General features: G+C 38.4%; 1 protein-coding gene across 1 annotated transcript in view; it reads left to right on the forward strand.

Annotated features, from left to right (window-relative positions):
• TTN (titin) overlaps nt 1-12000 on the forward strand; it is a 240366-nt gene that overhangs the window by 157812 nt on the left and 70554 nt on the right. The window contains exons 205-228 of the mRNA XM_050339889.1: nt 84-231; nt 350-527; nt 623-744; nt 840-1127; nt 1221-1517; nt 1629-1815; nt 2395-2510; nt 2621-2920; nt 3155-3454; nt 3545-3650; nt 4672-4868; nt 4974-5279; nt 5371-5649; nt 6072-6371; nt 6476-6778; nt 6874-7242; nt 7336-7638; nt 8093-8392; nt 8481-8777; nt 8890-9174; nt 9260-9553; nt 9946-10245; nt 10347-10655; nt 10747-10937. Of these exons, the coding sequence (XP_050195846.1) occupies nt 84-231; nt 350-527; nt 623-744; nt 840-1127; nt 1221-1517; nt 1629-1815; nt 2395-2510; nt 2621-2920; nt 3155-3454; nt 3545-3650; nt 4672-4868; nt 4974-5279; nt 5371-5649; nt 6072-6371; nt 6476-6778; nt 6874-7242; nt 7336-7638; nt 8093-8392; nt 8481-8777; nt 8890-9174; nt 9260-9553; nt 9946-10245; nt 10347-10655; nt 10747-10937 (6075 nt within the window). The remainder of the gene's footprint in view (nt 1-83; nt 232-349; nt 528-622; nt 745-839; nt 1128-1220; nt 1518-1628; nt 1816-2394; nt 2511-2620; nt 2921-3154; nt 3455-3544; nt 3651-4671; nt 4869-4973; nt 5280-5370; nt 5650-6071; nt 6372-6475; nt 6779-6873; nt 7243-7335; nt 7639-8092; nt 8393-8480; nt 8778-8889; nt 9175-9259; nt 9554-9945; nt 10246-10346; nt 10656-10746; nt 10938-12000) is intronic.

Genomic DNA, 12000 nt, shown 5'->3' on the forward strand with positions numbered 1-12000 from the left:
GCTACTGAGTTTTGTGTCTTGTATTAGTAATCACTCTTTGGAAATAAATTTTAAAACCACATTGGAACCTTTCTGCTCTTTAGGTTATGGATCATATTGTTGACCATGAATTCACTGTACCTGACCTCGTCCAAGGAAAAGAATATTTATTTAGAGTTTCTGCATGCAATAAATGTGGCCCTGGAGAACCTGCATATATTGATGAACCTGTAAATATGTCAACACCAGCAAGTGAGCATATTGCTGCTAATTTTCTGTTTCTGAAATCTTACTGATTTTCATCAAAATAAGATGTAAAAATGTTTTAATGTTACATGTGCTTAATGTTAAATGTTTTAATTTTTAATAGCGGTGCCTGACCCACCAGAAAATGTTAAATGGAGAAATCCAACATCAAAAGGAATCTTCCTAACCTGGGAGCCTCCAAAATCTGATGGTGGTGCCCGCATTAAGGGTTATCTGGTAGAAAAGTCCCAACGTGGCACAGACAAGTGGGAGACATGTGGGGAGCCTGTTATTGAAACAAAGTAAGTAAATTGACATCAGTAGATACATCTTTTCAACTGACTATGCCATTGTCATCGCTTTAAATATATGATTGATTTTTTTTTTTTTTTAACAGAATGGAAGTAACAAAGCTCATGGAAGGAGAGTGGTATGCGTATCGGGTTAAGGCTCTGAACAGAATAGGAGCTAGTAGGCCAAGCAAGCCAACTGATGATATTCAGGCCATTGATGCAAAAGGTAGTTTCACCTGCTGAATTACAGTAGCTGCTTTCTTTTTACCAGTCTCTGAAATACTGTTTCTATAAAAACATTTTTATTCTCTCCTAAATCAGAGGCTCCAGAAATTTTCTTAGATGTGAAGCTTCTTGCTGGACTTACTGTGAAAGCCGGAACTAAAATTGAGCTACCAGCTAAAGTAACTGGAAAACCTGAGCCTCGTGTTACTTGGACCAAGGCTGATCAAATTTTGAGACCTGACAAAAGAATCGCCATTGAAAGCCAGCCTAATCAGTCTACAGTGACTATTACAGACAGCAAAAGGAGTGACAGTGGGACCTATATTATAGAAGCTGTAAATTCCAGTGGACGTGCTACTGCTGTTGTTGAAGTTAATGTTCTCGGTATGCACCTATTCTATGTTGTTCATACAAATAATTAGTAATTTACTGCAGTATATGAGCAGAAGATTAACATTCACATCTTATCCTTCACAGATAAACCTGGTCCACCAGCTGCATTTGATGTATCAGAAATCACAAACGAATCCTGCCTTCTAACATGGAATCCTCCACGAGATGATGGTGGTTCTAAAATTACCAACTATGTCCTTGAGAAAAGAGCTACAGACAGCGAAATATGGGACAAGTTGTCATCGACTATTAAGGATACAAAATTCAGAGCTACCAACTTAACTCCTCATAAAGAATATGTGTTCCGAGTCAGCGCTGAGAACATGTATGGTATTGGGGAGCCAGCACAGTGTAACCCCATCATTGCCAAATATTCATTTGGTTAGTTAATTAAATTAATGTTAGATTTTCACAATATTTTAATAGGGAGAAAAAAGCCCACATCTGATTGTTTCGGTTTTTGTTTTGTTTTTAATTAATTAATTTATACAGATCCACCAGGCCCTCCAACAGGTCTCAAACCTACAGAAGTCACTAAAGATTCAGTCACTTTAACATGGAATGAACCAGATGAAGATGGTGGCAGCCCCATAACTGGCTACTGGGTTGAAAGATATGATCCTGAGCAGGATAAATGGATAAAATGCAATAAAATGCCAGTGAAAGATACAACATTCAAGTAAGACTACAGTCAATTTAAGATAAAATATGTCATAGAAACAGAAAGAGTAGTCTTTTAAACAAGTTTTACATTGTTCTTACTCTTTTTTTCCTAACTTCCATAAGTTTTGATTCAACTACCACCTGGTGGCATACTTTTTTGATAATTACTTTTAAAGAGAAATATCTTTATAGCAGAGTTAATCAAGTATTTTATTTTTTTAAATGTTATGCTTAATAATTTCTGTGCTATGTGGTTATTCATAAGATATTCCAAAATAGCAGATATAGCCATTTCAAGTATCAAACAAAAAAAACTGGAGTTTTTTCTGCTGGTACTCTTATTAACTAAAAAACATAGCACATGCAAAAATGAAAGATGGTTCTTATAACACTAATTTCTGTCCCATGATTCTCTATTTTACTGTTGACAATATGCCTATTTCAAATGTTCACCATTTCATAAAACATCATTAGCAGTAATTTAGGTATTTTTAGATTTTCCAAGTAACTGTGATATGAAGAATAGAGAGAATGATGTTTTAAACATGAACTAATATCTAGTTTTGGTTTCATCAAGCTTAATTTTTTTTTTCAGAGTAAAAGGTCTTACAAATAAGAAGAAATATAAGTTCCGTGTCTTGGCAGAGAATCTTGCAGGACCTGGAAAACCAAGCAAGGAAACAGAGCCAATCTTAGTGAAAGATCCAATTGGTATAATAAATACATTTTTAATAGTTTAATTATCAAACAAAAGTTGTTTTCAATCACATAATTAATCACATAATTAATTCAATCACATAATTAATATTAATCTTGTCTAGATCCGCCATGGCCTCCTGGAAAGCCCACTGTGAAAGATATTGGCAAGACATCATTGACCCTGAACTGGACAAAGCCAGAACATGATGGAGGGGCAAAGATTGAATCTTACGTCATTGAGCTGTTAAAGACTGGAACAGATGAGTGGGTGAGAGTGGCTGAAGGAGTTCCCACAACTCAACACTTCCTCAAAGACCTCATGGAGAAACAAGAATATTCATTCCGTGTAAGAGCTGTGAACAAGGCTGGCGAGAGTGAGCCCAGTGAACCCAGTGACCCTGTGCTGTGCAAGGAGAGGCTCTGTGAGTACTGTTTCAGAATGTGCTGCTGCTGCAGATATACTGTCTCTGTCATTAAAAAAGGCCCATGTCTGCCTGTTTCCATAGGTGCCAAACAAACTATTGGAAGGCTTATGAAATATTAAAATCTGCCCTGCTTCAGCTCAGAAAATACGAAGTTTTAATACTTTAGGTGTATTCCCTGGCTTCCATGGGAATTACAATGACCTGTTTTACCTTCTTTTTCTATTTTTTCAGATCCTCCTTCACCACCTCGCTGGCTTGAAGTTATTAATATTACTAAAAACACAGCAGATCTTAAGTGGACAGTACCAGAAAAAGATGGGGGTTCCCCAATTACCAACTACATTGTTGAAAAAAGAGATGTAAGGCGAAAAGGTTGGCAGACAGTTGATACAACAGTGAAAGATACCAAGTACACAGTGAGCCCACTGACTGAAGGCTCATTGTATGTATTCCGTGTGGCTGCTGAAAATGCCGTTGGACAGAGTGACTATTGTGAAATTGAAGACTCAGTGCTTGCTAAAGATACTTTCAGTAAGTTTTGATTTGCTTACTGAGTGATCAGTAGCTCACATATAATGAATTCCTAGTCTTCTAATGTGTGTCTTCTTTTTTCTGTTTTAGCAACCCCTGGGCCTCCATATGCCCTTACAATAGTTGAAGTGAAAAAAGGTCATGTTGATTTGAAATGGGAACCACCTAAGAATGATGGTGGGAGACCAATTCAAAGGTAAGGTCCTTTTATGTTTGTGTAGGTTCCTGTAGATGAAAATCTTTTAATGAATTAAGGCGTTTCTCTAAAAAAGTTAAGGTTTTAAATGGACAAATTTTATATGAACAAGAGGTAAATGGATGTAAGTGAAGCCATGTGGTCAAAGCAGTTAAGGGTTTGATTTTAAAATGTGGAAATTATGCAAATAAAATACCTAATATGCATGAACAATATGTGTCAACATCCTTAGACTCATCTGTGTAGCCACTTGGACTCATCTATCAAGTAATATCATTGCATGTTCCTTCTGCTTAGTTTCTCCTTCAAACTGTATGCTCTCAGCTAAAATGAAGCCTCACCTGTTTTCTGTTCATTCTCTTCTTTATAGCAATTTTCAAAAAGACTGTTTAACTCTTCTGAGTTGTTTCTAACTTATCTTTTAATTTGATTTATAAGAAACTGTACTCTGAAATTCACCTTGAATGCCAATTGGATTTTTCCTCTTTAGATTTTGATTTTTCCCCTACTTCCCAATCACAGTAAGCTCATGTTAAAGAAACAGGCAACTGCAGAGATCTTCCTGAAGCAACATAAGTCACTTAATTTGCATTACTTTGCCATAACCTGTCCTAAGCAGAATTTTGACAGCTGAGTAACAATATCTACAAATATTCTCAATGGATTAACTGCTGAGATTCAAACTAGCAAAGATACAAGTAGAGCTTGGAGGTTCTTTTGCCTCTGTAGCTCTCTAAAATCTGAGAACACAGTTTATTTCAGTTCTAAAACATAGAACACAGATCAGGTATTGGCTTTCAGACCTGGGTTTGTCAGTGATGTCAACCCTAATAGGGGCTGAAACCTACTAGGACTAAGTGACTAATGAGTGAAGAAAAGTTCATTGAATCTATTACCCATTACTCTCTTTACTGTTCACTGTCCAACTTCGTCTAATCTCTTTTTATCTATTTTATTGAACAAGAAGTCTGAACTGTTCCTTATTTCAAGTGCCTGATAGTATTTTCCCCCATTTATTCAGATATGTTATTGAAAAGAAAGAAAAACTGGCCACTCGCTGGGTAAAAGCTGGCAAGACAGCTGGTCCAGATTGCAATTTCAGAGTGACAGATGTCATTGAAGGTACAGATGTACAGTTCCAGGTTCGTGCAGAAAATGAAGCTGGTTGTGGTCATCCCAGTGAACCAACTGACCTCATTCATATTGAAGATCCAACAAGTAAGTAGTAGTATAATATACAGTATATGGATTATAGAAGTAGTGTACTTTGTGGAACAGATATTTTGAGAGAAAAATGACACAATAACTTTTCTATTTCTGCAGGCCCTCCTTCACCTCCTCAGGATTTACATGTCACAGATGCAGGCCGAAATCACATTTGCATTGCATGGAAACCTCCTGAGAAGAATGGTGGAAGTCCTATTATTGGGTATAATGTAGAGTTGGCTGAAGCAGGAACAGAAAAATGGATGCGAATCAATTCTCGTCCCATAAAAGATCTAAAATGTAAAGTGGAGGAAGGTGTGGTTCCAGACAAGGAATATGTGCTAAGAGTCAGAGCTGTCAATGCTGTTGGAGCTAGTGAGCCATCAGACATCTCAGAAAAAGTTGTTGCCAAGGACCCAGACTGTAAGAATAGATTCCCTTTTTTTTCAGATCTGCATAATGAAAAAGAATGGTGTTTGGTAACTTTCTAGTAATATTATACTTACTTTTACAGGCAATCCAACCATTGATCTACAAACTCGTGACATTGTTGTTGTTAAGGGACAGAAATTAAGTATCCCTATACCCTTCAGAGCTGTTCCATCCCCAACTATAACATGGCACAAAGATGGCAAAGAGTTGAAAGCTGGTGACAGAACAACAATGAAGAGTGACTACACCTCTGCATTGCTCGAAGTCATAGACAGTGTTCATGCTGATGCTGGTGTTTATACTATCACACTGGAGAATAAGCTGGCATCAACAACTGGCTCAGTCAATGTCAAAGTCATAGGTAACTAGATTCTTCCCTTCCAAGAAATATACTTACCTTCATTTCAGCCCTGCAGCTGACAGAAGAAAGGACTAGAAAGATAATTTTTTCTGCCGGTTGGACAAATCACTTCAATTCAGACACATGTAGATTGCCACACAGATATTAATGTTACGAAATCCCATGAAAAAACATTACCCCAAGTTGCTCTAACTATTCAGTGGCTGCTCAAAACCCAAATATTTTGAATAGTTATCATATAAATGTAAAAATGTTTTAAGAATTCTGACTCTTTGGGAACATAAATTCATATACGTGGTGTGTATTCAACATTTGTGATCTTGGTCTGCTTTCTGCAAAGCAAAGACATGATTTCATATTTATATGAATACAGTTACCCATCTATTTAGTTAACTTAATTTTTTTATTCTTATTTAAAACAGGTCCACCTGGACAGTGTAAAGACATCAAGGCAAGCGAAGTAACTAAGAATTCTTGCAAAGTGTCCTGGGAACCTCCAGACTTTGATGGTGGTACTCCTATTCTGCATTATGTTCTGGAACGCAGAGAAGCAGGTCGTAGAACATATATCCCAGTCATGTCTGGTGAAAATAAGCTTTCATGGCAAGTCAAAGATCTTATCCCAAACTGTGAATATTACTTCCGTGTTAAAGCTGTCAATAAAATTGGAGGAGGTGATTATCTTGAACTAAGAAATCCAATCATTGCAGAAGACCCAAAACGTAAGTCTGTCTTACTACTAAATAGTCTAGCAAATTGAATTTTAACTAATACCTTCATCCTTTCTTTTTTCATACGACCCCTCTTTTGATCTACTCTTCTACAGAGCCTCCAGATCCACCTGTTGACCTTGAAGTCCATAATCCAACATCCAAATCAGTAACACTTATATGGAAACCACCCCTGTTTGATGGTGGAAGCAAAATTATGGGCTATATAATAGAAAAGCTTGCTAAGGGCAAAGAGAGATGGGAGAGATGCAATGACTATCTGGTACCCTTACTAACTTATCCAGTGAAAGGCCTCGAGGAAGGAAAGGAATATCAGTTTCGTGTTCGTGCTGAGAATGCTGCTGGCATCAGTGAGCCTTCTCGGATTACTCCTTTCGTGAAAGCTGTGGATCCTATTGGTAAGAATTAATAATTTGATCATTTGTATTAGTTGCCAGACATCCTCAAACATATTGGAAGATTCTATGCTCTATTTATCATTCTGTTATTACAGAGGCTCCAAAAGTCTTCCTTGCTGCAAACCTACAGTCTGGCCTTGAGGTGAAAAGAGGTGATGAGATCATACTTGAGGCACATATTTCAGGGTCACCTTACCCATCTATCACTTGGCTGAGGAATGATGAAATTGTCAGACCAGAGGATATCAAAAAGAGAGTAACAATACCAAAGAAGAAGGGTGAAGCTGAAGAAGAGAAACCCTTCCAGCTGTCACTGCCAGAACGTTTGAGCGTTGACAACCATAAAGAAGGGGAGTCTGTACTGTCAATTCGTGACTCCATCAGAGCTGACCATGGCACATTTACAATTAAAGTAGAAAATGATCATGGTGTTGCAAAAGCTTCATGTGAAGTCAATGTGTTAGGTATGTAAAGAATGTTCTTAAAACACCTAGCTGTTCAGAGTATTGGGTAGTGCAAATGATGAGTACTGATCATTTTTCTTGGTTTACTGACAGATACACCTGGGCCTCCAGTCAACTTTGTATTTGAAGATGTAAGGAAAAATTCTGTCATTTGCAAGTGGGAGCCTCCCCTTGATGACGGTGGAAGTGAAATCCTAAACTATGTACTGGAAAAGAAAGACAATACAAAAGCTGAAATGGGCTGGGTCACTGTCAGTTCAACACTCAGGCATTGCAAATTCCATGTTACAAAACTAATTGAAGGAAAAGAATATCTCTTCCGTGTATTTGCTGAAAATAGAGTTGGAGCAGGGCCACCGTGTGTTTCAAAACCAATGACAGCTAAAGATCCTTTCTGTAAGTTTTAATTTTGAAATACAACTTTTTCAGAAAACCAGTATAAAACTGCACAGACTCTTAGAATACTCAGCTTCATCTAGGTGAATGTTCCCCAGAAAAAACTTGAGCAATGTGATATTTATTGCACATTGAAATAAAGAGAGCTATTGGAAATATTAAAGATTTAAGAATGATGATCACTGTCATAAAACTTTACACTTAAAACACTTAGCTTCTGATCAGTGACATTCTCTGTGTTTAATGGATGAGTATTCTTACCAAAAGAGAGAACTACTGCAAGTTTGATTACTGATTGCCATTAGAATTCAAAGTTTCTAAAGAAAGAGAGCAGAAAAACTGTTAATTACTTTAAATTAGTAATTTCTTATATCTTAGTTCTCTCTTAGCTTTGAGTTAACTCTGAAGAGACAGCAATGATGACAAAACAACAAATTTTTTTTTTTTTTTTCAGCTCCACCAGATGCACCTAATAAGCCTGATGTGGAAGATGCTACCAGCAACAGTATGCTGGTTAAGTGGAATGAACCAAAAGATAATGGCAGCCCTATCATAGGATATTGGATTGAAAAACGTGAAATTAATAGTACTCACTGGGCTCGGGTCAACAGAAGCCTTGTGAATGCTCTGGAAGTAAAAGTTGAAGGACTGTTGGAAGGTTTAACTTACATCTTTAGAGTATGTGCTGAAAATGCAGCTGGCCCTGGTAAATTTAGCCCACCATCAGATCCAAAAACTGCACAGGACCCAATAAGTAAGTAGCTTAGCAGAAGCTAACAGCATACATGTGACAAAATAGGATTCACAACCTTTAACTTTAATTTACACTTATTTATTTATAGTGCCACCTGGTCCACCAATTCCAAGGGTTGCTGATACAACTGCAACTTCTATTGAGCTAGAATGGGAACCTCCTGTGTATAATGGTGGTGGAGATATCACTGGTTACCATGTGTACAAACAACTGATGGGAGTAAAGGAGTGGTCACGTTGTACAGAGAAACCCATTAAGGTTCGACAGTACACAGTTACAGAAGTCAGAGAAGGTGCAGACTACAAACTCCGTGTTACTGCTCTCAATGCAGCTGGTGAAGGACCACCTGGGGAAACCGAACCCACAACAGTTGCAGAACCTAAAGGTATTGCAATATTATTTTATTATAATATTATTTTCAAGAAATGTCCAGCTGCTTAAAAGGTGGGTTTGAATCCCTCCCTTCAGCTAATGAACTATTTCTCTCTCTTCCACAGAGCCTCCCACTGTTGAACTGGATGTTTCTGTCAAAGCAGGCATTCAGATCATGGCTGGGCAAACTCTTAAAATTCCTGCTATTGTGACAGGACGTCCTACTCCCACCATTGCTTGGACTGTGGAGGACGGTGAATTAGACAAAGATCGAGTTGTTATTGAAAATGTTGGCACAAAATCTGAGTTAACCATTAAGAATGCATTGAGAAAAGACCATGGAAGATATGTAATTACTGCTACCAATAGCAGTGGTTCAAAATCTGCAGGAACCAGAGTAGAAGTATTTGGTAAGGAAAATATTTTCTCAAATCAACTAAGCATTTCTTTTGGTTAGTGTGGGCCTCACCGTATTTGTTTGATTTTGTTTTTCAGACGTTCCCGGACCAGTCCTTGACCTAAAACCAGTGGTCACAAACAGAAAGATGTGTTTACTTAACTGGTCTGATCCTGAAGATGATGGTGGCAGTGATATCACAGGCTTCATTGTTGAACGGAAGGATGCCAAAATGCATACATGGAGACTAGCTGTAGACACAGAGAGATCTAAATGTGATATTACAGGTCTACTTGAAGGGCAAGAATATAAATTCCGTGTTAGTGCCAAGAACAAATTTGGTACCGGTCCACCTGTTGAAATAGGGCCCATTCTTGCAGTTGACCCATTAGGTAAGACAAATAATTTTATGGATTAAAAGAAAAAAAAGGTCAGGTTAATAAACCAATACTGTTGTGTGAATTGCTTTCTATACAGAAATTGTATTTACTTTTCAATTCCATGGATAGGCAGCTGCCTTAGATCAATTGCTTCAGTCAGATTTCTAAATCACTTCTGTGAACCAACTATGGTTCTTTATGTAACAAAATACTGGTGCCTACTGAGACACTACTTATTACCTTTTTCTGCACATACTTGAGAAATTTTATACTAACCATAATTATACTCAGATTCTTTACATACAGAAGCTATTGTTTTAAAAAACTAGAGCTACTGCATTTATACAATTTAAAATTCTCTGATTTTCCTTTTTTTTTTTCATTTAATTTGTCTTTGTTAATAGGTCCTCCAACAGCACCTGAGAGATTCATGTACACAGACCGAACAAAGTCAACGATTACACTTGATTGGAAACCTCCACGTAGTGATGGTGGCAGTCCCATCATAGGATATATTGTTGAGAAGAGGAGACATGATTCAAAAGATTATGAAAGAGTTAATGCAAGGCTCTGTCCAAAAACATCTCTTCTCGTTGAAAAACTTGATGAACTTCATATGTATGAATTCCGTGTCAAAGCTGTCAATGAAATTGGAGAAAGTGAACCGTCATTGCCCCTCAACGTAGTCATACAAGATGATGAAGGTATATCTGCTTTAAAGAAATCCATATAAATATCTTCAGAACACTTCAAGGCAATTTCTGTTTTATCTCCATCTTCACTCTTTCACTTTTCTTGTTTTCAGTACCTCCAACTGTTACATTGCGCTTGGCTGTGAGAGGAGACACTATCAAAGTCAAGGCAGGAGAACCAGTTAATATTCCTGCTGATGTGACAGGTCTGCCAATGCCAAAGATTGAATGGGACAAGAATGAAGTTTTAATTGACCAAACATCTGATGCACTTAAGATAACCAAGGAAGAAGTATCTAGAAGTGCGGCAAAAACTGAACTTATCCTGCCTGCAACAGTGAGGAATGATAAAGGCACTTACACTGTGAGAGCTACCAATCGTCTTGGCACTGCATTTCGCAATGTGCACGTCGAAGTCTATGGTAAGGATGCAACATTTTAATTAAATGACTGCTAATAAAATGCTTTTGCCTTTTTCTTAATGTAGTTCTATGCTCTATTGCTTTCATACAGATCGTCCTGCTCCACCAAGAAACCTTGCTGTTTCTGATATTAAAGCAGAATCATGCTATTTAACATGGGATGCACCTCTTGATAATGGTGGTAGTGAAATTACCCATTACATTATTGAGAAACGTGATGCTAGTAAGAAGAAATCTGAGTGGGAAGAAGTCTCCACAGGCGCCGTTGAGAGAAGATTTGGGGTAATTTATAAAATACCTTTATTACGTATTATAGAATCATAGAATTAACTGGGTTGGAAGAGACCTCCGAGATCACCAAGTCCAGCCCTTGACTCACCCCCACTGTGATTACTAGATCATGGCACTCAGTGCCACATCCAGCCTCATCTTAAAAACCTCCAGGGACGGTGAATCCACCACCTCTCTGGGCAGGCCATTCCAATGCCTGATCACTCTCTCTGTAAAGAACTTCTTTCTAATATCCAACCTGAACCTCCCTTGACAGAGCTTAGGCCTGTGCTCTCTTGTCCTACTGCTGATTGCATGGGAGAAGAGACCAACCCCCACCTGGCTACAACCTCCTCTCAGGGAGTTGTAGAGAGTGATGAGGTCACCCCTGAGCCTCCTCTTCTCCAGACTGAACAACCCCAGCTCCCTCAGCCTCTCCTCACAGGACTTGTGCTCCAGTCCCTTCACCAGCCTGGTTGCTTTTCTCTGAACCTGCTCCAGCACCTCAATGTCCTTCCTGAACTGAGGGGCCCAGAGCTGAACACAATACTCAAGGTGTGGCCTCACCAGCTCTGAGTACAGGGGAAGGATCACTTCCCTGCTCCTGCTGGCCACACTGTTCCTGATACAGGCCAGGATGCCACTGGCCTTCTCGGCCACCTGGGCACATTGCTGGCTCATGTTCAGCTTCCTGTCAATAAGCACCCCCAGACCCCTTTCCGCCTGGCTGCTCTCCAGCCATATAGTAGTAAGTAGTATATAGTATGCATAAAAAATAACATATCTAATGAACATTGCTATTTGCATAGACGCCTGTGCTCATGCTCCATTTGGACTCCAGAATTACTGGATGAATGGCTACTATTTGTATTGGCCATCCATGTATCTCTGTTATCCCTCATGTAACAAAACAAAAGAAATTTGTTCGCTTTTCTACCTAACTTCAGCTGAGCTAGAAGACATCTTCCTTTCCATTACCCAGTATTGTTCAATTTTACCAACTGCAAAACCACACATGATGACATTTTTCTTATGTCTGGTCCTATGCACATGAAATAAGAATATCCTTAGGACA

This window comes from Myiozetetes cayanensis, unplaced genomic scaffold, assembly GCF_022539395.1.
Source record: "Myiozetetes cayanensis isolate MyiCay16 unplaced genomic scaffold, myiCay2020 scf9, whole genome shotgun sequence".
NCBI lineage: Eukaryota > Metazoa > Chordata > Aves > Passeriformes > Tyrannidae > Myiozetetes > Myiozetetes cayanensis.